The 27748-nt window shown below is 41.4% G+C and overlaps 1 protein-coding gene across 1 annotated transcript; it reads left to right on the top strand.

Moving 5' to 3' along the window:
• On the top strand, nt 1–27748 carry OPN3 (opsin 3). The gene is made up of 4 exons (XM_084625034.1): nt 1–467; nt 20032–20351; nt 21869–22120; nt 26843–27748. The coding sequence occupies exons 1-4, from the start codon at nt 119–121 to the stop codon at nt 27104–27106; spliced, it is 1185 nt and encodes a 394-aa protein (XP_084481160.1). The 5' UTR covers nt 1–118; the 3' UTR covers nt 27107–27748.

Below are 27748 nucleotides of genomic sequence, written 5' to 3'. Positions count from 1 at the left end.
GGCAGCGGCGGGATGAGAGGAGCCGGCAGGGGGCCGCCGCCGCTGCTGGACCCGGGGCCGCGCCCGGCGTGAGCAGCCTCCGCCCGTGAGCGGGGAGCCGGCGGCCAGCCCCAGAGCCATGTACTCCGGGAACAGCAGCCACAGCAGCAGCCAGGCGCCCGGCCCGGGGCAGCAGGAGCAGCGGGAGGAGCTGCCCCTCTTCAGCCCCAGCACCTACGAGCTCCTGGCGCTGCTCATCGCCACCATCGGCATCCTGGGCTTGTGCAACAACCTGCTGGTGCTGGTGCTGTACTACCGCTTCCAGCGGCTGCGCACCCCCACCAACCTCTTCCTGCTCAACATCAGCCTCAGCGACCTGCTGGTCTCGCTCTGCGGGGCGGCCCTCACCTTCGTGTCCTGCCTCCGCAGCCGCTGGGTCTGGGACGCGCCCGGCTGCGCCTGGGACGGGTTCTGCAACAGCCTCTTCGGTAAGGGGGAGGGGAGGAGACCGCACGCCCCCAGCTCCTCCTCACCGCCTCCCACCTCACCCCCCGCCCGCCTATTGCCCACCTCCACCCCCCATTCGCGACCCACTTCCCCGCATTCCCCACCCGCCTCACCCTACTGCCCTCCACCACCACCACCTATTCCCCACCCATCACCGCCTCCCACCTCACCCTACTGCTATTACCCACCTCCACCCCCCATTCTCTACCCACTTCCCCCCATTCCCCACTGCCCTCTACACCCTCACCCTACCGCCCTCCACCACCATCTATTCCCCACCCATCACTGTCTCCCACCTCACCCCATTCCCTGCCCATCACCGCCTCCCACCTCACCCCACCGCCTATTGCCCACTTCCCCGTATTCCCTACCCATAACCACCTCACCCCACTGCCCTCCACCCCCACCTCACGCACACCCCTCATTCCCCACTTCTCCCAATACCTCACCCCACAACCCCCACCCCCTATTCCCCACCTCACCCCTCCACCCACCTCACTCCACTGCTCTCTACCGCCATTTCCCAACCCCATTCCCCAATCACCACCTCCCACCTCACCCCCTTCCCCACCCACCTCACCTCATTCGCCTTCACCACCTCCACCCTCCATCCACCCACTATCAGAGGTGGATTAGGGGTTTATGGGGCCATAGGCCAGAGCAAATGGGGGTCCCTCCATACCCTTTCTGTCTGCAGAATCCCTGAATGAGCACTAGGCATGTGGTGGGAACAGGGTAACCACTGTGCCCCAACCCCACTCTCCAATGGGAACACCAGGTAGGCAGCAGCTGGGGGGGGGAAATTTTTCTGCCCCCGCTCCCTACAATTAGCTGGGACCCCTGGCTATGGTCTGTTGGCCCTGTGGCTAATCTGCCACTGCCCCATATCACCACCCACCTTACCGCCCTCCACCCACCCTCCCTACTGCCATCCACCTTCTTTCCCACTAGCCCTTCTCCTCTTTCCCCATCCCTGTCCTTCCACTTCCATTCCCCACAACCCTGCTACCATCCACCAACCTATGTACAATCATCCTTTCCTTCATTTCACTTCCTAACTCAAACCTCCACCCACGCCACTTTATCCCCTTCCATCACCACCCTAGCCCATCTCAGTCCCGTTACCACCTATTTATACTACTTCTACAACATGCACTACCTTATCTCCAACTCCCCTATCTGCATAACCTGGTCTCATACCACACTCTGGGACCATCCCAAACCACCATCAATGTATTTTCCCCACGTCACTACTGACCCTATGCCATTTTATCTCTCCACTACCATATCCCTCCAATTTCATCCTCCTATTGATACTATTCCTTTTTTTCCTCCAGCACCTGCCTTTCCCTTATTAGGTATCAATAATGTCCAGAAAGGCAGTTTTAATGTGAAGTCCTGGCAAAAAAGATGGTTTTCATGAAAAAGGAATGGGGGAAAACCTGCAGTCTCTGCTTACCGTGCTTTTAGTATGTAGGAGGCTACTGCTTGAAAGTTTGTTTCGTGTAATGACTAACATTTACAAAAAGTAAGCTCAAAGACTGGGACCTTCTGCATGGAAACGTACTTGTGTAGGGTAGATATTATAGTTTATGCCCCTTTTCGGTAACTTTTATTATCAGAAAGAAAACTACTGAAAATTAAGCAGGAAAGCTATAAATGAATCAGAGAAGTGTGCCTCAACATCCCCTCCTTGCTGCCAAAAGGGTCTGTTTTGAAAACATAGAAGCCTCTTCAAAGAAAGTCCTTGATTTATTTGAACATTGTGTATCATCACTCCTAATTTGTAAGGAAAAACAAAACCTTACGGCAAAGGGAAAATTAATGACTTTAATGACACACCAGACACATCTCTGACCAGCCAGACAGCAGAGAAGTCTGAATATTATGGGGGCCACATCACAATGTCAGGAAATTTAGAAGTCAGCTAGGTCTTTGTCTAGAAAGTTATCCAAAACATGGAACATGTTTAGTTTTTTTCCACTCTCTGCATCAATTCTGAAGACACACCCATACTCTTGATTTGTCTGACTTGTTTAAAAAAAAAATCATTAGTAACAAAAGTGTAATTTTGATGCTTCTCTTATCTTGAACGTTCACTTCACCCACATGAAAAACAAGTAGTAATGGTGTTTGTAGCATTCCTAAACTACTGAACACTGTAAAGTATGATTTTTCTATAGTGACAAGTATTTCTGAAACCCTTATTTACATTTTTTAAAAAGACATGAACATCTTTCATATTTTACTTTAAGTAATTTTTAGAGACAGTTTATGGAAGTCTGATAAAACACAGGTTGTATTCTATCAGTGCAGGCTGCTGGAAATAAGAATTTTTCTTTAGTAATTGATAATGTTGCAAAAGATACAACAATTGCTGTAAACAATCAGAAGTAGTTAGAAAGCCAATACTCGTATTTCAAGTTCTTATCAGAAATTTGTTGACACGCGTATAAAATACAGAGATGAAGATGGGGTGTACACAAAAAAAAAATATGCACCCGCTCTACAGTCTACCTCCAATAAGCAACTCCTTTATAAGATTTCCAAACTTCCCAATATAATTTTCATTTTATCTTCAGCTATAGTTAACCTCTAGTAGACAATCAATTTGGTGGTGGATTAGCTGATCACTTATGACTAGTTTCATTAATGCTACTAACAAGCATTTCCACTGTGCAATGGAGGGATGTTGTGGGTGCAAGATGCAATTAGACTGCAAACTCACTAGAGCAGGAACTATTTGCTTGTTTTGTATGGTGCTTAGCATGTTCCTGGGGGTCTTAAAAGTAAACCCATTAGTGCTTGCCATGATAGTAGGACAGAACCCTACTAGCTAATGTTATCTATATCAGTCAGGTATTTCAGACACTTAAAAAAACCAATGCATCTACCAGTGTTTATTTTGCATGTTACCTCATCCAGAGAGTTTACCATTAAATTTACTTAAGCAATTTAAAAACGCCATTCAATTTACTATTCTTTTTCTCACATATTGCACTGACTTCCAACAGCTGTTTTTTTTACATTTGTGTTTAAATACATATCCAAACTAAAATGCAAGATAAATGCATTATTATATATAGTTGAAATCATTTTCATTTCCTTTCTAGAAGTGTTAATGCCTTGTCTTTTTTTAATATATCCATACAATTGATTGCTACAACCCTCTCCCCCCGCCACCAACCCACATTCACACAAACAGAACCACCTGCCCACACAGAATTGTTCCAGAAATTCAGAAAAACTTTTAAGGCTGCATCTAGAAGCTGGGCCAGTATTTACACCACAGAATCACTGATGCACATAATTACTTTCCCCCTAGAATTTTCTTCCTCCTTGAATTGTGTAATGGAATCTGATACTTTAATGCATTTTGTTCAATTTCCATATAAAAACAAAATCACTTAACTATATGTATATATAAATAAAACCTAACTATCTTAATTTGAAGATAAATTACAGCTAATCTGAATTTTGCTTTTTTTTTTGTTCCCAATAACTGTAGAAAGAAGACTGTTTGTTTATAATCTAGACACACATGAAAAAGAACAGAATAGCCAGGCTGTATGTTTACAAATACACCAGTCACTTTAAAAAACAGGTGCATTCCAGACTACCCAAATTATTGAATAGGAAGAGTTTCACTTACACTTGCATATTAGCGACTTCTAAGGTGGAACTCTGACTCTGTCATGTGTACCATGGCATCTTTCTAAACGTGAATTTAGTGCTTAAAGAGAAGTTGAAAATTGACAGTTCTGAATTTTCTGAAGTTCATGTCCTTTTGTAAATAGACCAGGTGCAGCCTTGCACATTCCATTCTCTCACTGTCCCATGGCATAGTGACCTAACAGGGTCATTTCTAGAGTGAACAGCTAGTTCAGTCATCACACATATTAAATTCTTGGCCTTGCAAGTACCAGTTAGTGTTAATTGTGGTTAGTTTTTGTGTTGTTGACACATGTCCACTGAAAACTTGACTCATTTCGCACTGAACAACCAAAAGAGGTTTAGCTATAATCACTGTTTGTGCTCACATCTTAAATACAGACCAAGGCATTCCTCCCTGGCAGAATAGAGGCTTATTTCATTAGCTTATCACCTACAAAGGCCAGGTTTCAACTATAGTGATCTCATTATATCCTCTAGTAGAATTTACTACCATCATAAAACCACCTCACAAACTTAGGGCTGACCTACAAATGGGATATTAGAGTTAAGCATTTGGGATTGAGTTATATTAACCAAGCAGACTGGAGAACATCAGCCCACTCTATCTATGCCTGCTTTGTGGATTTCTAGTAGGACATAGTTACATGTAAATCCTCTCTTTTCTCATTCTTCACCTCTTGTGCTCACAGATTTCCCCACTGTAAATCTGAACTGTCTTCAGTTGAACAGCTCACATTCTAGGGTGGAGACAATCTTAGGTATCAGAGTTATATTCTGCACTTATTTCTTCACACACCACTTGTGCACAAGTCAGCTTTGAAGTGCTATAGGCAAAGATTTTCAAAAGTGATGTCAGGTTTCAGAGTAACAGCCGTGTTAGTCTGTATTTGCAAAAAGAAAAAGGAGTACTTGTGCCACCTTAGAGACTAACCAATTTATTTTAGCATAAGCTTTCATGAGCTACAGCTCACTTCATCGGATGCATACTGTGGAAAGTACAGAAGACGTTTTTATACACACAAACCATGAAAAAATGGGTGATTATCACTACAAAAGGTTCTCTCTCCCCCACCCCACGCTCCTGCTGGTAATAGCTTATGTAAAGTGATCACTCTCCTTACAATGTGTATAATGATCAAGGTGGGCCATTTCCAGCACAAATCCAGGGTTTAACAAGAACGTCGGGGGGGGGGTTGGAAAAAACAAGGGGAAATAGATTACCTTCCATAATGACTTAGCCACTCCCAGTCTCTATTCAAGCCTAAGTTAATTGTATCCAATTTGCAAATGAATTCCAATTCAGCAGTCTCTCGCTGGAGTCTGGATTTGAAGTTTTACTGTTGCAATATCGCAACTTTCATGTCTGTAATCGCGTGACCAGAGAGATTGAAGTGTTCCCCGACTGGTTTATGAATGTTATAATTCTTGACATCTGACACCTACAAGATCTCTGTCAAACATTCTTACAACTACAATACCCACCTGTGGAAGTGAAGAAACAGATTGATAGAGCCAGAAGAGTTCCCAGAAGTCACCTACTACAGGACAGGCCTAACAAAGAAAATAACAGAACGCCACTAGCCGTCACCTTCAGCCCCCAACTAAAACCCCACCAACGCATTATCAAGGATCTACAACCTACCCTGAAGGACGACCCAACACTCTCACAAATCTTGGGAGACAGGCAGTCCTTGCCTACAGACAGTCCCCCAACCTGAAGCGAATACTCACCAGCAACCACATACCACACAACAGAACCACTAACCCAGGAACCTATCCTTGCAACAAAGCCCGTTGCCAACTGTGCCCACATATCTATTCAGGGGACACCATCACAGGGCCTAATAACATCAGCCACACTATCAGAGGCTCATTCACCTGCACATCTACTAATGTGATATATGCCATCATGTGCCAGCAATGCCCCTCTGCCATGTACATTGGTCAAACTGGACAGTCTCTCTACGTAAAAGAATAAATGGACACAAATCAGATGTCAAGAATTATAACATTCATAAACCAGTCGGGGAACACTTCAATCTCTCTGGTCACGCGATTACAGACATGAAAGTTGCGATATTACAACAGAAAAACTTCAAATCCAGACTCCAGCGAGAGACTGCTGAATTGGAATTCATTTGCAAATTGGATACAGTTAACTTAGGCTTGAATAGAGACTGGGAGTGGCTAAGTCATTATGCAAGGTAACCTATTTCCCCTTGTTTTTTTCCAAACCTCCCCCCTCCCCCTTCCTCAGACGTTCTTGTTAAACCCTGGATTTGTGCTGGAAATGGCCCATCTTGATTATCATACACATTGTAAGGAGAGTGATCACTTTACATAAGCTATTACCAGCAGCAGAGTGGGGTGGGGGGAGAGAAAGCCTTTTGTAGTGATAATCACCCATTTTTTCATGGTTTGTGTGTATAAAAACGTCTTCTGTACTTTCCACAGTATGCATCCGATGAAGTGAGCTGTAGCTCACGAAAGCTTATGCTCAAATAAATTAGTTAGTCTCTAAGGTGCCACAAGTACTCCTTTTCTTTCTGCAAAAGTGATGTGTGATTTTTGGATGCCAAATTTAAGCCATTTTAACACAGTTTAAAGTTGGTCTGATTTTCTGAAGGTGGTGGGTTCATGACAGTTTCTGAAAACCAGATCCAAAATCACTAGTTTTCAGTCTTATTTTAAACAGCAAAGTTGTTTTTACAAGACTGCTATTGATTATACTTTGAAGATAGATATCAAAATGCTGCTGTGTTCAACTAGAGCATATCACTACTATAGGATAGGAGTGGCATGTACAAAAAAAAACATTGAGACAGCATCTGCTTTTGTATGGCATATTGTAGTTTATCATGTAATTTCTGAGAGGTCAGTAAACAAATATAAGGATACTTATTTCTGTAGGGATTTTGGAACAGTGCACTTTTAAGAGTTCCTGTTTAAAAGAGCCTTTCTTTTAGAGAACTGTTTTGACAGATTGCATGTGTCTTAGCTCCAAAACTTAGACTTTGTCAGCAAACTCCACATTCTAAGGTTTTTCAGTCAGGGGAAAAGTAACAGGTCTTGGAACTCAACTCCAATGAAAGCTGACTGACTCAGGATCCAATCTGCTCCAGGAATATACAGAGCTATTTGTTATGTATTTCCTGCAGTATCCTACTTTTGCATTAATTTTGGTTCATTAGCTGACAAGACCGTGTAGCAGTGGCTACAATCCAGGCAGTAATAGGTTGCTCGGGGCCTGCTGTTCACCATACCAGGCTCTCAGTCCGCTATTATCTTTGGAACCAGGAAGGGTGGTTATTGGTTTTGGAAAAGAAAGGACAAGATCAGACTGGAAGTATTCTGTGTGATAGACTCCCAAACTCTTAAATCATCTGCAATGTAGGACTAACTTTGTCCTTGTTTCATGAATAATAATCCACTCCTGGTTGATTTTTTTCTGAGCAGAAGCAAGGGGAAACTTACCTGTATATGTATTCACAATGGGGACTTTGAAAAGAGTGGGCATTTACACCATTACTGTGCCACCATCTGCAGGATTCCCTATACTTAGGGTGGGAAATAATATGGTAAATTTAATTACTACTCTTAAATTTTTAAGTGAATTTTACATTACCTTTCCCAGATCGTAGCCCCCATATAGTCCATTAAATCATAAATGTGGAGCCACAGTGTTTCCAATATGATGGGAAGAGAGGTACTCCAATTAATAGGTGTATTTCAAGCTATAGGAGGTCTCCATTCTGATGGCTTTGTAGGAGCTCTGTACTTGTCCTGGTGAGCACCTCTGCCTGTGAGAATATGAACCTCCTTCCCCTCCTCCCAACCAATGGGGGCCAGTTTGGTAGCAGCTGGCATCTTAATTATATTTAGTCATAAGAGCTATATTCCTGAAGCTATCTGGAAGATTTCCTGTCTAGCATACATTTATCTATCCACGTGCTAGAGAAGATATGTGATAGCTGAAACACAAACCTTTTTAACAGACTCAGTGCCCATTAACTAAAGCAGGAATTTTGCTAAAGGACCACAGAATCAGAGAAACCATTAGATGTACATCTGGTAGCTTGTCATGAATCTAAAAATCTATAGCTAGTAGTGACCACCTGCAGACAAATTCGCAACTGCATATTAGGCTGTTTTGAAACCTAATATATGCAGTAGGGCCATGGTTTATTATCAGGCATAGGATTAGTCCTGTACAAGTGATAATACCTCCTGAGGTTTCAGAAAAATGCCTGATCCTCTTGCTACATACACAACTTCAGCCAACACTGATGAGGGTTATCCACCTATCAAAAATAGTATTCCCATAAATGTTTGCAAATACATTGAAATTTGTCTGATGCAAGCTCTCAAAAGAATGATGAATTGGTTGCATACAGAGATGGTCTTAAGAAAGGTTTCAGAGTAGAAGCCGTGTTAGTCTGTATTCGCAAAAAGAAAAGGAGTACTTGTGGCACCTTAGAGACTAACAAATTTATTTGAGCATAAGCTTTCGTGAGCTACAGCTGTGGCTCAGGAAAGCTTATGCTCAAATAAATTTGTTAGTCTCTAAGGTGCCACAAGTACTCCTTTTCTTTTTGATCTTAAAGGTATTTTTGAGGCAAGGGTGTTATCTTGCACAGATTTCACTGTCTCATTCCTAGTGATTTTAGGAAGTTCATGTAATCAGTTTGTGGGAACAGTACTCTAATTATGGATGGAAAGCCATGTCCTTACTAACAGCATGCTTTTTTATTGTAAAGATATATTTTGGAACATATTTTAAACTTCCAGCTCTTAATACCCATTTGTCTGAAAATATTCTTCCCACACTGTTGGAGAGATCATAGTATATGCAATAGCTAAATTATGGCTCATTAGCTTCACTGATCATTGGATTCTTGAGCTGCAGCATGTACAAATGACATTCCTTGAAAATTAAAGTCTGTTCTAAGTAGACCAGTTTATTAAAGGTGAACTGCCAAGTAAATATTACAATTGAAGGTTTTATGGTCTCCTCCACTAGTGTGAGGAATAAAACTAGAAAGTTTTCCCAGCCATTTTATAGCCTTTTCTCTCTTGGGGAATGCCTTGGAGAACAATGCCACAAACAACTCTTTGCTAAGGGTGAAATTCACCTAATTCAAACCCTGAAAAGCTTCAAATCATCTTGTACTAAATTGACAAGGAATTTTTCCTTTTTAAAAAAATTTAAGACCAGCTGAGTTTTTCCTTGAAATGTTAGAAGATGATATCCACTGCCAGAGACTCATCTGAAAGCCAGATTCTGGTGATAGGCTGTAAAAAGTCCATTTGACATAGATTCACCAGCTATTCAATTAGAAGCCCTTCCATACCCAATTTGAGAGCATTTTGCCCTCCACTAACCTCTCTCACACTGTCACCATATGTTGCATTCATAGCTGTATTCCCACTGAAACTAATGCTATCTGCCAGACAGCTTCATGGACCTGTCCTTTCTTGCAGCAACAAAGAACTTGCCAGATATACTCTTAGCTTTAGTCGTTTGTCTGAAGCAAATTAATTGCTCACAGGTGTGAACAGTGGATATTAATTCTACAATTGTTTGATAATAGGCCTCTAGACAAAAATATATTTGAAGTCTAAGTTTAATATTTCTTGAAAAGGATTTCCTTTGATTGAAGGAAATGCACTTAGTACTAAATATTGCTGAAAATCCTCAGTGATGCATTGTTGGTATCACCAAGAAATGTTCATTTCTTGACTTATATTTGTTTGCTAAGTTAAACCAGCTCAGATAGGGATTGTCAATGGGACGTAAAGCATCTTATTAGCATGTTGTTGTTTCAGGTCTTTGACCAGAGATTGCTACCATTTGATCGCTGTTCGGACTTTCGAATGGGTGGAGTCTGCAACTGAGTGTGGCTCCTCTCCCACATTTCCCCCCCGCAGAAACAGCATGAACTCCAGGTTGTGCTTTCACTGTATTCCGTATCCTTTTTATTTTAAGTTCCCGCCACCATGTCCCCAACAATCTCCATGCAACAGTCTATTTACAGCACCACCAGCACTTTCTGGCCCTCTCCCCAGGACCTGAAGGGAACACTAGCCCTGGTGCCCCCCACCATTTCCTTCCTGCCTCTCTGTCAGCCTTGGGCTGATTGGATGGGATAAGGAACCAGTTTCCCAACCTGATTGTCTAATTACCCCATCGGCTTTCTCCAGGGGCTGTAATTAACAGCTGAGTGATCAGAGTGCAAGCTTACCTCTTCACCCCTTGCACTCGGTCATAGGCTCTCTCTCGGTCTCTCTCGATGGGCAGGACACAAAATTCAACACCACATTTTGCAATAAGTCGGTGGCATCAGGACGTATATCAAGGACTGAACGGATAAGGAGAATGATGTCCTCTGACTAAAGTGTTAGTTCTGTCTGTGAAGAGTGGGAAGCAGGAATTCAGGTGCTGGGTGAAGCTGAACAAAAACCAGAATTTCTGTATCACGGGAAATACTGATATTTTGTCTCAACTTGGAACAAAGTCAATATCAAATTGTTTTTGTAGAACAAAATGTTCTGAAAAATGTTGATTTGGAAATGTTGAACACTTTCACTTTCACATTTCCAATAAAAGCAAAATGTTTATATATTCCCACATTGAAATGTTTAGTTTGTTGAACTGAAATGTTTTGAGTCAGTTTGATATTCTACTCCATCTGCCTAAGTTTGCCCAACGCTGCCTTACGGGGTATTAGTTTAACAAAGTCTTTAAGCACTCCCAGGCCTGGTATCAAACTGCACCCCCAGGGCTTCCTCCCTGAAGGCAATGTTTTCACCCTTTCTGGGTCTGTTCTGGCCATAGCTCTCTATCTGGGCCTCTTAACAGTTCAGATTCCCTTCTGGGGATTTATCACTGTCTAATTGTAGGCCACTTCTCCAGTGGTCTATGGTGGGGGACCCAGACACCCACAGTTCTCTAGGTCCCAGCCCAGGGAGCCTAAGAATAGCAGCCACGCATCACCATGTCCATTAAACAAAACTGCTTTCGGTTGCCTGGGCCACTTCCCCACAGCCCCAGCCTTCACCACTGTCTCATGCTTACCTAAGGGCTCTTGTACATTCAGGCCCAGGAGCTCCTCATTGCTTCCCTGGCCCCTGCCAGCAGTGAGCTGTCCATGATGCTGCTGTTTCCTTTAGCCAGCCAGGAGCAACACCTGCACTCCTCTAGCTCCAGTAAGGAGCTAACTCTGGTCTGCACTGCAGCTTCTTTTATACTAGCCTGTAACCCTCTGATTGGCTAGCCCCTTGCAGCCTCCCCTCCTGATTGGCTGCCTCCTGCTCAGTCTCTCTAGACCACTTGGAAGACTTAGCTCCACTTCTCCTTTCCTGGGAAAGGTGTGGCAGGAACCTGAGGTCTCCAACAAGGTTTGACGTTTAGAAGTAGTGAGATAGAGATGTGACTCCTGGGAAACTTGGTCTGATATCATTACATATATACTTCTACACCTTTAGATTCATCAGTCTAGAACTGATGGGCTCACTTTAACTTCTGCCAACAACAGGAGAAAACATCTATGAAACATCAGTGAATTTGCGGTCTTTACTGCACTCAGATTTTCCTTCCAACTTGAGTTCTTATCAGACCTCCCAGCAAGTAAAATAACAACAATGGGTAACAATACTTCCTGTTATTACCCATTTTTTCTGCCTCATAGAAAGTGTGAATCATAAAGAATATCTTCTTAGACAGTAGGAAAGGGAAAAGAAAGACAGGAAACATATCTGAGTAATGGGGTTTTGGCAATTTTCTAAATAAGCACACTGAAGTAGGGGAACACCACAGGGAGAGCCCTGAATACAGAATTTAATAGAATCATCAACAAATTGAGGAATCTTCTCCCCTCCACAAAAATGTCTATTTAGTTTTAGTAATTCTGTGATTAGGATTTTTCCCCTCCTCCCCTCGCTTTCCAGTACCAATCAGTACTTTGAGAGTCTCTTAATAACTCCCACTGCTTAAAGGAGATGATTTACTAAATGCTAGTTCAGCACCACAGGGGAAGTGTGGCATTGAGGCAGACACAATACATATTGGAACAGTGCTAACTGCATTTGAAGTGTGGAATTGTTCAGTACTATATCTAGAGACCACTCAGGCTAGATTATCTCACAGGGAATAGGATCTGTGAAAAATGCATGCACATGGTGTTCGGCACAGTTATGAGCACTTTTACTCTGAAAAATAGGCTGACTAGCCAGCATGCCTCTAAATAACTCTCACGCACAACTATGCATAGAAACTTAGGAAAGAAACAGTTCATTGGACTAAATTTTTTCGCAAAAATACATTTAGCCTGAAGAATTCATTCCCACAGTATACAGAGGCTAATCCACAGTATCGTGAGGCTAACAGTACATTTCAAAATATGAGACCATTTATATGAATAAGAATAGCACCTGGAATTTCACTAGCTGAAACATAATGACAAAGGCCATCAATCCTTGTCATAGGATCATAGAATCTTAGGGTTGGAAGAGACTTCAGGAGGTCATCTAGTCCAATCCCCTGCTCAAAGCAGGACCAAACACCAACTAAATCATCCCAGCCAAGGCTTTGTCAAGCCGGGCCTTAAAAACCTCTAAGGATGGATACTTCAAGTTGTTAGCAGATAACCCAACCAGATCAGGAATAAATTGCCAACCCCTCTTATCTGTTTAATATTGCAGAATTATGCACTTTGTGGGGTTTGACAGCATAGACCATTATTTGAGAGTCAGGTAGACAAACAAAACTAAATCCTCTTTGTTTTGCTTAGACCTGTCTATGCAAATATGGCTGGAAAAAGAGGAAAGAATTCTAGATTATTAGTGCTCAGACACGGCTAGTGTTCGACTAATAAGAGGCTGATAGAGTTCAGCTATTCATAGTTGGGTAAAGCATGTGGTGCTGCGTCTAGGTGCCTTGTTCCAGCTTCCAGAAACAAATTCTTTATTCTCTAACCTGAGGATACAAATATCATCCTAAATTAAACTATAATCTGATGCAGATTTGTGTTCTGTTCAAACATCAGGGTGATCATGGATCTCTGTTTCCCTGGGTGGTTTTTCCAGAAGTATCATGTCAAAAAGACAGGGAACTTTTAACTCCTGGGGTGGATGTTCCATTAAGTCCCTTTTCCTGTCACCATATGATCCATCTAGTTCAGTATCCTATCTCACATAAATTTGCCCCCATGGGAAGGTGAAACTCAACTGGTGCAAGTTCCTCTGAAGCACAGATGAAGCCAGCAAATCAACATTTTTACATTGCTGAAAACATATTCCTTCATATGAAGCTCTTACCTGTGATCTACCCTTTGCTCCATCAATCCTGATGATGCAAGGATTTAGCTTTAGTATTTGGCAGAGATACAGGAGTGTGTATTGGCTATGGAGACTTAATTTTTAAAATGTAAATTAAACTGTCCTCTGTCTAATGAGAAAATTTGAAAAATACAATGCACTGAAGATAAAAGTATAGTTGAAATAAACTGAGCTGAAACCCAGTATAAAAAGGAGAATCTGGAGAGTGAAAGCATTCTAAATATTGTAGGTAAATTAAAAAACAAAAAGTTAGGGGTCACATCCTTACACAGACAAGACTTCCATTGACTTCCGTATGAGTTTTGACCGAGTAAAGACTACAGGATTAGGCCCATAAACTCTTTTCACAATGAAATATAAACAACTTAATTCAGGAACCTCATTGATGATATATCAGGAGAGAATTTGGATGTAATCTGTAAACTAAATGAAAAAAGCAAGCACTAAATTTAATGAATATGTAATTGTAAGGATGAATGCAATGTAGGGAAAGTTACATGTGCTTTTATTTTTAACTGCATATTTGAAACCACTTATTCACTTCTGTTAACTACATTTTACACCAAAACCAGCAGATCAAAAGGATTAATTTATATATATATATATATAAACTTACTTTGAGTCAACAGACCAGGTTTCAAGGGTAAGCTGATAGATATACACACTGGGTTCTGGGTTTTCCAGAAAGTAACTCTGATGACAGATGTACATTCTGGAGATGCTGATAGTGCCTTCATATTTAAGGTTGCTTTCCATGTGCACTTAAGCAGGGCTTCGCTCTTTTTGCTTTGTATGAAGAACCTACTGCAAGTGATCTTTGATTTAAGACTGACTTTTCTAAAGATCCTCAAGTAAATCTGTTAATATGTTCAGGAATTAATTAAAAGTTAGACCTTTAAGAAAACTTCTATTTGTGTTATTTTTGGGGCCTCTCAAATCAATGGCTTCTTACTAACCCTTCAAACCACTGGTGATCAACCTGTGGCCCGCGGGCCACACGCAGCCTATCAGGATAAACCACTGGCAGACTGCGAGACAGTTTGTGTACATTGACTGTCCATAAGCGTGGCCGCAGTTCGCCGTTCCCAGCCAACGGGAGCTGTGGGAAGTGACAGCCAGCACATCCCTGTGACCTGCGGCTTCCCGAAGCTGCTATTGGCCACGAACAGTGAACCACAGCCACTGGGAGCTGTGGATGGCCATGCCTGCGGATGGTCAATGTAAACAAACTGTCTCGCAGCCTGCCAGTGGATTACCCCGATGGGCCACATGTGGCCTGCAGGCTGCAGGTTGCCCACCACTGCTTCTCGCTGTATTGTTAAAACTCACTAAAACTTCTAGAAATAAGTATATTTGAAGAAATTAGGTTATTATGAGGTTATAAGTAAGCAAAGTTAACAATTATTCTTTACCTGTGCCTTCCCTTGTCATGTTTGATTATCTTGGTCACTGAATACATTTGATATCAAATGGATTACATCTAAAAAGAAGTCATGTTTCTGACCATCAAACTCCAAGTAACAGCAGGGAGAGATATAGCTGCCTCACTGGTTGATAATATCCTAATGGATGTACAAATTTCAGCAACATAAATCTTTTCCAAGATGTCACATATGCCCCAACTGTTGCTTGAAACCTTGGGTGAAACCCTGGTCTCCCTCCATGTCAGTAGTAAAACTCCCATTGACTTTAATGAGACCAAGATTTCACGCATTGCCTCTAAGTTACATATTTCCTTTTAGGCTTCACTAAACAATGAGTAGAAAAATGCCATTCAGAATATGTCTACAGTGGAACTGGAGGTGTAATTTCTGGCTTGGATAGACATAGCCATGCTACCTTTGATCACACTAGCATAGTAAAACTAGCAGTGTAGCCATGGCTATGTAGGTGGTGGGACAGACGAGCTGCCTTGAGTACATACCTAGGGTTTCACATTGGAGCGTACTCAGGGTGGCTAACCTGTCCTGCTACCTGTGCAGCTGCAGTTATGTTGCTATTATTAGTACACATCTGTCAAGGCTGATTCTGCACTCTGGCACTTTGAGTGCAGAAGGTGGGGGCCCACAAGGATTCTAAAAATTAATACTGGCCACTCCGGGCTTGTATTAAACTCCCAAGGTTACAGCTTTTCTCTGACCTTGGATTGGTAAATGCTGCCAGCACTCAAGTGCATAACCCCTTTAAAAGCCCAGGAAGGCGCACTTGTGGGGTACCCTCAAGCCCTTTCACCACCTCCACCCCCACGGGGAAAAGCTGAGAAAGGAAAACAAAGAAAATTAGCTGTTGCCCCCAGCTAAAGAAACATATGCACAAACCTCTTAGGACGCCAAAAATCCAATCCTGTTTTTAAAAAAGGTAAATTTTATTAAAAACAAAAAGAAAGAAAATACATCTGGAACTTAGGCTTTTGCTAGATTTAAAAAACCCACTTACAAAAATTAAACATCAACAAGAACCTTCTTGAGGTCCAGCTTAAACGTTACAAGCAAAACAAAAAAGCATTTGGGGTCAGCACAGAGGAGACCAAAAGCTAATAAGAAATAAACCTATTGCCTCTTTCTAGACATATTCTGATTTATGAGGTGGTTTTAGGTATGATCTGATGATTTCCATACCTGACAAAAAGCTTTTTACAGCATAGTCCCAGCCCTGTCTCTGCTCTGTCCCCTCTGCAGAGAACAACAACAGAACAGACAAAGGGAAGTTTTTCCCAATTTTAAAAAGTTCTAGCCCTCCTGTTGACTCTCTTGGTCAGGTGCCCACTCTTTTCCTTTTACCTGTGGACTTTTTTAACCCTTTACAGGTAAAGCAAGTAGAGAACAGCTACGAAGGGGATTTTATAGCTAACTGGCTGGCTGGGTGTCCATAAAAGGGAGTTACCCCCATACCCCTTTCATTTATCACAGCATCAGAGCTAGCTCAAGTAGGCATAACTGGAAATTACATCTTCTGCTCCTGTGTAAAAATACCTTCAGTCAACTGGAGCAAACCATAGAAGCCTGATCGGCTTGAGAGTGGCAGTACCAGAAAAAACAATTCTATATACAGCTGAAGTTTCCCTCTGAGACTAAGGCCCCTATTATTTTTTCCTTCTAAAAGGGTGTTACACACATTTATGTAAGAACAATATGGTGCACTTTAAATAGTTACAATCTGTCTGTGTGTTTATGTTTCTAGGAGAATGTTGTCTGTTGGAGTGGTTGCCAATGTCGTGAGGTAGAGATTACGTTGCATGTTACAATGAAAAAGTCACTCTCGTGGACTCTAGTTCTTGTTTCAACTTTTCATATAAATAGTCATTCCAACAGAGAGTCTGTGGTTGAGCCATGTATGGAAAACACACTTGACCTAAGCAAGTGAAAACTGATTTGCCTAAGAGAGACACCTCATTAGATGTCTGTATGAGGAATGATTGATTCGAGTGGGCACCTCACTGTATGTCTCCACTTTCACATTTCAGAGTAAAGTTTGTTTAACAATGTATTTTGAATATTGTCACTGAGAAGAGCATAGTCCAGGCTAATGACAAGAGGTAACATTTTCAAAAACACCTATGTAACTTAGTGGTCTAAAGCTCCTAAGTGCCTCATTCATTTCTGAAAATGGGACTTAGGCTCCAAAGTAGAGCTGAATGAATAATTGATATTTTCTATTCAGCCACTAAACAAAAAAACCCAGAAGGTTCATTTGAACTGACACTGAACCTTTCTGTTTATTTTTTTTCCTTAACAAATGAAAAAAAATTTTTTTGCCCAGGTCAAACAAAACTTTTTGAATGTCAGTTTGAAACATTTCATTTCAAAACAAAACATTGATTTAAAACAAAACAAAAACTGGTTCTTTGCGCAAATGTTGATTTGAAACATTGACATTTCTGAAGTGTTTGTTTTTTCAGCCAAAAATATTTGCCAAATTCAACCCAAATAGTTTCCATGCTCTGAAAAATTATTTGTTTTCAGCAAATTTACTATTTGTCAAATTTTTGTTGCCCAGATTTACTCCTCAGTCACTTAGGTGACTTTGAAAACTTTACCCAAAGCCTCTTCTAGAATTACTTAATCTAAAATGCAGAAAGTTGCAACAGGTATTTCAGCATTTTCTGGGGAAGGTACTTAAAGAACAGCATCCCCACATCATTTTTGTTTGTTTTGATGGTGACTTCTCCATCCTCATCAAAACCTAAATGCCAGACTTCACAGAAATGGGGGTGCGGAGCACCAGTGTCAAGCTATACATATATTATTCCACATTTCCATGAACTTTGTGTAGTCACTTACAGTACAGCAAAGTGAGTGCCAATAGTTACCATGCTAATTTGGTGATCTTTAAATTGACACCCATGTTGCAATGGTGTGAGTAGCTGCACAATGTACAAGCAGTGGAGAATCTGGCACACATGTTTTTGTTTGGCTGGCTCTAGTCCTGGGGATGTAAATTGTGTGTCCCCTATGCCTTCTTGTTGCTGTGTCCTATCAGCACAAGATGAGCCTCTGACAGATATGACAAACACAGGCATAACTTGAGACTATTGTATCCACTCTATAAATGTTATCTGTATCTCAGAGACAGGGATCATAGGCCGCTGGTTGGGAAGGGTTACAAAGCTCCACCCAGTAACTAAAATCCATATGATATTAGCATACAATCCTTTTCTAATTCCTGATCAGCTCTTTTGAAGCCCATGCTCTTCAGTGTAATTTGTTCTTGATCCCGAATCAAATACGCTGCCCTGAAGAACCTGTCATTAAAGAGCTTTCTTCCTAGTTGACCAGAGAACCTTCTGTATCTTCACTTCCCTCTCCTGCTCTGATAAAAGCTACTCTTCTTGCAAAGAATCCACTGAAGAAACAAATTGTGCAGGATTCAGGGTCAAGGCCACGTGCCTGGTTTTCTATGTGCTAGACACCATTGTCGAGTCCTAGCTACCATCTTCCTTTTCTTAATGATGAGTTTGCAGATACCAGCATAGAAAGGAAGTTCTCATACTAAAAGAGAGCTACCTTGTTTCTACAGAGTGTCTGGTGTTTTCTTCTTCCATCGAGCTTCAATCAGTTAATGTTCATGAACCCCTCTCATTACTTCTAAGGGAGGTATTCTACTATTACCACCACCACGTGCATTGATTGTGTACCTTCCTTACAGCGATCTTAAAACAATATCTTACTAACATTTATTAAGCCCCCCCAGTACTCCTGTGAGGTAACCAATTAATATTATACCTGTTTTACTGATGGATACTTTGACACAGGATACACGGAGGCAGAGACAACAAATTACATCTACCTTCACACATGCTTATTTGCTCCTCTAAAATTAATTTTAATATGGTGCCTGCTGAGACTACTGTTAACATCTGTTATATTGGTCATCCTTAAGGCATAACCGTTTCCCAAAGTGAAAAAAGTTTCAGTCGTCTATGATTGACTTTGAAGATTTTCTTCAGGGCATAATGGGTTTTCCCATTTCAGGGAATAATAAGACCTGAATGTTCAACAGTCTCACAGCAAAATAAAAGCTGATTTTGATAAATACAAATCTCCATGCAGAAAACAAACATTTTTTGTGTATGACAAAATATCCATTCTATTAGAAAGGACATATGTAAATTCTATTAGAGAGATTTGCATGAAATAAATACATTTGTCTTTAGGATTTGCTGTTAAGAGAAGAGACACACTTGCTAGATCAACAGTGGTAGCACAGGGCTTTGTTTGACTGAAAATTGCACTATGTGAACAAAATAGACATTGATCATTAATTTCCACAACTCAGACAGAGTCAAATCCTGCAGTCCTGATTGAGGCAAAACTCCCATTGAAGAGAATGAGTCACAACAAAAGTGCTGGTAGGATGTACTGTTCAGTACTGACCTTAATCTAAGGCTCCTGTCATGCTGTATTCATTAGAAGTGTGGGCTTGAAATGTGCCCGCAATTCAAAAGAAAAATATGGTGTTGAAACTCCCACTGTAGCTTCTGTGAGAGTTCAGCTGTCAAAAGTTGGAATTCTACCTAGTCATGTTGTTTGGGAGATTTAACTGTGCCTTTCAGAACATTCAAATGTTTTGATTGCTTTTACATTTATTCTTCACTCTAAATTTCCTGGGTTTCTAATAGGTGTGGTGGTTTACAACAGCATTTCTTTTATGGTGGTTTTACCCTTAAATGTACCTGCAACATTAACTCCCACTTAACCAAGCTGTATTTATGACTATATAAATTAACCTGACCCTTCTTCCTCTTCCATATGCCACGCATAGGCTGTGAAGTTCAGAAGTTGCATAGCAATCAGATTCTGAGACCCTTACTCGCTTTGAGTAGTCCCTTTGAAATTGATGGAATTATTTGTGGAGGGAGCTGCACTCAATAGGCTTAAAGATGTCAGAATCGGACCCATAATGTGTAGTTTTTCAGTGACTGATGAGAGGTGGTAAGCTTCCCCTGCTGACAGACTACTAGTGGGATGACAATATATTCATGACTCTCTACTTATTGGTCACAATTACCTTTCTTTCCTTTATTTCTCCTTACAGGAATTGTTTCCATCATGTCCCTCACCGTTCTTGCCTACGAGCGCTACATTCGAGTCGTTCATGCAAAAGTGATTGATTTCTCTTGGTCCTGGAGGGCCATCACATACATCTGGTTGTACTCGTTAGCTTGGACAGGAGCACCCCTTCTAGGCTGGAACAGATATACACTGGAGATACATGGACTAGGTTGTTCAGTGGACTGGCAGTCAAAAAACCCCAGTGATGCCTCCTTTGTGCTCTTTTTCTTTCTTGGTTGCCTAGTGGCACCTGTTGGGATCATGGCCTATTGCTATGGCCACATTCTCTATACAATACGAATGGTGAGTTGAAACAAGCAAGCAGCATATGCAATGAATAATTTCAGTGAAAAGGTAAATGAGTAATTGGTCTCTGGAGATGTACATAGTCCCCAAGGTTTTATTAATAAGATATCCAATGCAAAGTTAATGTACATAAAGGGTGGGATTTTTCATGCCAAATTTCCATTCATTTTAATGGGAATTTGGTATCTACATCCCTTTGGCAACTTTGACAGTTTCAGCCTAGAGTACAGTGCTCTTTATCTCATGTAGTATGGGGCAGCATGGAGAATCGTGTACAATAGAACCTCAGTGACAGACACCTCGGGAATGAAGGTTGACCATAACTCTGAAATGTTCCGTAACTCTGAACAAGAGGTTATGGACTTCAGCCACAGGGGAAGGGAGTCAGGGCTTCTGATCCTTGGGGTGCCAGGTTTCCTGACAGAGGGCTCAGGGCTTCTGCCCCATGGGAGTACTGGGGCACAGGGCTTTAGACCTGGGGGGTGTAGAGGCTTGGGGCTCCCTAAGGCTGTGTTCTCAGCTTCAGCAGGTGCCGGAGCTCTAGTTATGGGGCGAGCACTGGGGCTGAAACTGGCACTCCCCTCGTAGCTAAAGCACTGAGCCCTGATAACCCCCACAGGGCTAAAGCAAACAATGGAGCTGCAGGACTGAAGTTCGGAGCCCTGGAGTTCCCAGCAGGGCTGAAGCTGTGAGGGGAGCCATGGGGCTGAAGCCCTGAGCTCAAGTGCTCCCCTCTGGTCGAAAGCCCTGAGTCATGATGCTCCCAAGGTCAGAAGCCCCAAGTCACCCGCGCCTGGGACCCTCCCCTCCTCACCCGCGCCTGGGACCCTCCCCTCCTCACCCCCTGATGCGTGCAGCCCCGACCCCCCTTGGCTGAAGCCCAGAGCCCTAGGGCTAAAGCCTGGAGGCACTATCGTATTTGCTGGAAATTTTTTTTTGTCTGCGCTGCTGCCTGATTGATTACTTCCAGTTCCACAGGGTGTCCTGTTGATTGGTAAGTCCATAACTCTGGTGTTCATATCTTCTGAGGTTCTGCTGTACTGGCAATTCTCATGCTATGCATAGTCTATATAGATAGATAGAAATAAATCTCCAGAATTGTTCTTTCAGCACCACCATATTCATACAAAATTTGAGAAAAAACAAACAAACACAGTCAGAGACCAGAAACTTTCTATGTTAATGGATGGGTGCATGTTAGTTTCCTAAAATGCTTACGTTTTAATGAAGAAAAAGTAATCAGAGGTCATTTGATATGTCATTCTTCAGCACATTCATTTTCCTGTATCTCCTCAAACTATATCTGCACTTTATTGACTACACATCATAAATGAGCAGGAAAACAGCATACACACCTGTTCAGTTGCAAAAGAACTAAAGAGTCTTGAAATGGGATTAATAGTCTCTGCTCCTAAAAAACTGTAGGCTAGGGAATTGAGAATTAACAAAAATTAAGAAAAATTAAGCTATTCATTGCATTTGTTTTCAGCCTTTTCCCTTTTTCCCCCTTGCAGCTTCGCTGTGTTGAAGATTTTCAGACCATTCAAGTGATCAAACTCCTAAGATATGAAAAGAAAGTGGCTAAAATGTGTTTTTTAATGATCTCCACATTCCTTATCTGTTGGATGCCTTATGCAGTGGTCTCCCTTTTAATAGCTGCTGGCTATGGCAACCTTGTAACTCCAACAGTGGCTATCATCCCATCTTTCTTTGCCAAATCAAGCACAGCATATAATCCAGTCATCTACATCTTCATGAGCAGAAAGGTAGGTTAATCACAAACTTACTTACCTGAGCAGTCAAAGGAAGCATATGGCACAGCTGTGAGGATTATAGTGGATATGGAATCCAGTTTTCAAACCTGAACACTTAAATTAAGGGAAGTTAATCACTCTCATTAGCAAAAGGTCAGAAATTGGCACTGAGGTGTCCAAATATCCACCCGAGCACACAAATATGGAATTATTACATCACATCCTCCCCATGGCAATGTTGGCAAACGGGGCGAAAACCAGACTCTTCCATTCCTCTCTGTCATTTGCTGCTGCTTCCATCACAAATATGGAAACAGATATCCAAACTTTAGGTGTCCAAGTCTGAATGTGTTTAGCTCAATATGTCCTTTAAAGCAGATCAGACTGGAAATGTATCCAAACTGTACCCGTATTGCACCCAGAACTTTGGTGATTCAGAGGAAGTTCAACCCAGATCAGAAGCATCCCAGAGCTACAGCAAGGCCTCTAACATCCATCTTTAATTTAGAACTGCTATAGCAATCTAATGACAGGTTTCAGAGTAGCAGCCGTGTTAGTCTTCTTATAGCAATCTAGCTTTACTGTTACAGTTTAGCAGGTTGCTGCAGTGCTCAGGTTAGGGTCTCTGAGAGACTCTAGATTGGATTAGAGAAATAATGATACCTAAAAAGAAAAGGAGGACTTGTGGCACCTTAGAGACTAACCAATTTATTAGAGCATAAGCTTTCGTGAGCTACAGCTCACTTCCTCAGATGCATATCGTGGAAACTGCAGCAGGCTTTATATATACACAGAGAATATGAAACAATACCTATTCCCACCCCACTGTCCTGCTGGTAATAGCTTATCTAAAGTGATTTCCAGCACAAATCCAGGTTTTCTCACCCTCCACCCCCCCACACAAATTCACTCTCCTGCTGGTGATAGCCCATCCAAAGTGACAACTCTTTACACAATGTGCATGACAATCAAGCTGGGCTATTTCCTGCATAAATCCAGGTTCTCACATCCCCCCCACCCCCATACACACACAAACTCACTCTCCTGCTGGTAATAGCTCATCCAAACTGACCACTCTTCAAGTTAAAATCCAAGTTAAACCAGAACATCTGGGGGGGGGGGGTAGGAAAAAACAAGAGGAAACAAGCTATTACCAGCAGGACAGTGGGGTGGGAATAGGTATTGTTTCATATTCTCTGTGTATATATAAAGCCTGCTGCAGTTTCCACGATATGCATCTGAGGAAGTGAGCTGTAGCTCACGAAAGCTTATGCTCTAATAAATTGGTTAGTCTCTAAGGTGCCACAAGTCCTCCTTTTCTTTTTGCGAATACAGACTAACACGGCTGCTACTCTGAAACCTGTAATGATACCTAACTCTTTTATAGCACTTTTTTTATCAGAAGGTATCAAAGGAGGTCAGTATCATTATCCCACTATACAGATGGGGAAATTGAGGCACAGAGAGATGTGATTTGCCCAAGGACACCCAGGAAGCCAGTGGCAGAATCAGGAATAAAACCCATGTTTCCTGAACCTTAGTCCAGTGTTCTATCCCCTAGACCACAGTGTCTGGGTTTTACTATGAATTTAAATAAGACTTTAGTGGAATGCTTCTGCAATGAAATCCCAAGAGGTATGGATGCTTTAAAACAAAAACAAAACAAAAAAAATAAAATAAAAAAAAACCCAAACACAAACCACACATATTTGACTAAGGAAAGTTTTACACAAAGTATTGATGTGACACTTTCCCGAGTTAACACTTATATATGAAAAAATAAGTGTTATTTTAACCAAAGGTATGTCCATTAATATATTAAGATAAGGATGTTCACTAGAGCTGACTGGAAAAAACAGATTTTTGGTAAAAAAAAAAATGTATAGATTAAAATTTTGTTTTGTCACAAATTGGGGCAAAGAGTCAAAATTTTGAATTTTGTTCATGAAGTTTATTCCAGAAGTTTCTTTGGGCTAATCAAAAGGTTTTGTTAAAATAAAACAGCAACAACAAAAAAACCCCACACATTTCATTTTGACTTCAACCTTTATTTTTTTATAAATAAAATACAAAATACAATATTTCTAATTTAAGTCATTTCAAAAATAAAAAAACATTCTGTTCTGAAAATGTCAAAAATGTTTTGACGTTTTTAAAATATTCCATTTTCAATTATATCAAAATGAAAATTTTGTCAAAATTGACATGTTCCTGTCGAAAGTTTGCTTTGCTAGTTTGGCATTTTTCCAATGGAAGGATGTTCACTCAGAATAATTTGTGAATTGTAGCGAATTGCATTTTGGAGCAATTGAAACAGGGGAACAAAACAGAAAACACTTGCTTTGTATGAGAAAATGGAGATTTAATTTTATAGGCTTCTTTCCTAGTCTTTCTTCTGAGCATTAGGCTACTTCTCTAATGGCAGTAGCCAACGTATCCAAATAAGCTTTTACAGGACAAAAGGGAATGGAGATTTACAGATCAACATATTTATAAAGACACTTGTGAGGAAGCTAGGCATCTCTATGAAAATTCACTTGTATCATAATAAAGATAACCACCACTATGAAGCAAAGCATCATTTGGCAATAGCCTGCACATTGCAGCCCATCTAAACAAACTTCCTAGTTTACTTTAAGCAGAGTTTCAATACAACAGAGTTCTCTATATACACAAAGTAGCATAATGTGACAAAGAAAAGAGAAGTGTGAATGTTTTCTGAAAGACTTTCCCTGACTTTTGGTTACCTTTTAGAGATGAAGTTTTCCAGGATCTCCCACTTGGTCTTTGCAGTCATGTACATAAAGAACATTTGGAACTGAGTGATTTTGATGTAGCAGATCTGACTAAATCCCCAGATCACAAACTGATTCCCAGTACAATAGAATAGCAACCACATAAACCTGAAGCTCATGGGGACCCATCAACTGAGTGACATTCTGTAGGGTTGATTTCTACATGGGCTTAATTCATCCCAGACATAATGTCTAGAGCTGGTGGGAAGTTTTCTGACAAAACATAATTAAGTTTCATTGGAAAATGCCAATTTTCTAGCCCAAAATGTTTGGTAGACTCTACTGCAGATAAGACAAAACGTTTGCCAAAACACAGCCATGTTTCCATTGGAGATCTGCTGGGGTTCCAGTGTGAGCAGCCCCATAGCAGAGAGCCTGGTTGGAGTCACATTTCCAGGTACTGTTAGGCTCACTCACACCACTCTGCAGCAGATGGCTTCCCAGCCCCTCAATTGGGGCTGGGTCTCCAGGAGCTGTCAGCAGAGCCCTAGGGATCATTGGAAGTAGGCTGTCTACCAGGCAGTATTCCTCAGGGACACAAAGATGGGGAAATGATCGCAGAGGGTAGCCCCTAAAAATGTGGAGGGGTCAGCCACCAAGGACTCTCCCACCCAGATCCTGAAATTGAAGCGGGGGTGCTGGGGCTTTTTCAGAGCGTGGTTTTTGTGGGAATGCCCAACCATGATTCCAGTGATTTCTTTAGATCCCCTTCAAGATGTTGCCAAATTAATTTGTTTTGTGTTAAACTGGTGAGTTATCTCAGGGATCAAGTTCACTTTGAGTTTTTCAGGTTTGTGAAGATTTGGAAGTACTGTACACATGTTCTCATGGTGAAAGAAACCATATTTGCCACATTTAACACAGTTCTACTCTTGGAAGCTTAAAATTCTATCTAATCAGGAGAGTTGCCACTGAGTATCTTGCACTACATATCTGTAAAGTAAGTTCACATGTATCATAAGTGATTGTGGTTAAAATCAGGCAGACAAGTGCAGATCACATCCCAGATCTAAATCTATTAACGGGGGGAAGCATTTAATAGTTTTCCTTCCCACTACTATTTTTACTCAAAAGGAAATTAGTTAGTTCATTGTTGCCAACCATTGGAATGCTATTGCAAATTCATAAAATTTGGTGTTTAACAAAGTTCCAGTTTCTGGAGCCACACAAATCACAGGAGAAACTCCGATTCTTTTATTTTTTTTTAAAATGATTGTAGAGTAAAAAAAACTTACCATTATGAACTCTAGAGGATCCAAAATCTTGATTAAGCCAAATTCATGATTTTTGCGGTACCTGACTGATGATTGTTGAATATTTGAAGTTGGCACTATTGAGTTCATGAAAAAAATTATTAGAACGATTCTAAAGCAACATATGCTCATATGCACAGTAACCAACCCCACCACAGGGTGGGGCTCTGTGAGTGCTGTGGTACACCACCTCCCCTCCAGAGGGGCGGTACTGTACTCTGTAGAAAAGAGCTCAGAGATAAGCATTGCGGGCTGCCTTGCCCCCTCTCCATAGCCAGTTCCTAGGCTATTGTGCCTGGCCTACTGCCCTTACTTGCATGAAGCCTCTCCAATTAGCTCCCAGTCTCTCATGAGTCCAGTTCCCTGTTCCCTCCTTTTCCTGTTCTCTAGGGATTATGGAGCCCTCTACTGGCAACATATTTAACTGAGTAACAGCGATCTCAACCGGCTAGTTGTTCCCCTCCAGCTCATTTGAGTGTGTGGGGTACATAAGGAGGAAAGGTACCCAGTAATGAGCCAGTAAATTCATTGAACTACTCCTGATAATTCAAAACCAGTTGGCAACTACAGAAACTGGTATAACAATTCACTGAGAACTACTTGATACACTTGTCATCACTGGATGCATTGTGTGAAAGTGAGAGTTTTGAAAGGTGTAATTTAAGTCTAATTTTTCCTCTTTGCAGTTTCGACGATGCCTTTTGCAGCTCTTGTGCTTTCGCCTGCTAAGATTCCAGAGGACCATGAAAGAAATACCAGTGTTAGGGAATGAAAAGCCAATAAGACCAATAGTTATGTCCCAGAAAGCTGGGGACAGGCCAAAGAAGAAAGTGACTTTTAGCTCTTCCTCAATCATTTTTATCATCACTGGTGATGACACTCAGCAAATGGACAACAGCAGCAAACACAATGGCACGAAAGTAAATGTGATCCAAGTAAAGCCACTATAAGGGCTAAGCTACAACATGTGTCAGAACCTGAATGGACTTTAGCCAATTAAACTGTTCGGTCATCTTCTTTGATGATAGTGTAATGAAGAAAGCACTGTCCTTCAGCTGTGAAATACTGAAGCAATTCAGTGGGTGAAACTCTGTGAACAATTTAATCATGGTAACAGTATAGAAATATTTACATTTGTCCCCAAAATGTTGCTGGACTCTGAATTTTTTAAAACATGATCAATCAGCATTCCTTGCACCGTAGACTTACCAGGGAAATGCAGGGAGTTTCTGAAGTAGGACTTGGGTTTGCTGACCAGAACCTGATCTTGACAAAAAGAGTTGACTTTCAAATTGCCCCCTCTACAGTCAGACACAGTACAAAGCCAGTAGAAAGTTGCCCTTTGTTTAGTCAAAGTTGTCCTGTTGTTGTTTTGGTGCTACTCATTAGATGCGCTTAACCACTCTGAGAGGTGTTCTGGAGAAATAAAAATATATATTTGTAGAAAAAGGAAATAAAGGCACTGGTGAAGAGATGACAAAAAGGAGAGTATCCAAAATTTTACACACCACTACATCCTGCTTTAGTTTAAAAAACCAAAAAACCCAACCATCCAAAAAACAAAGAGAGGAAAATATAGATCAGCAGGGACT

Source organism: Lepidochelys olivacea (assembly GCF_965140295.1).
Source record: "Lepidochelys olivacea isolate rLepOli2 genome assembly, chromosome: 3".
NCBI classification, from domain to species: domain Eukaryota; kingdom Metazoa; phylum Chordata; order Testudines; family Cheloniidae; genus Lepidochelys; species Lepidochelys olivacea.
This window is presented reverse-complemented; position numbering and strand designations above follow the sequence as displayed.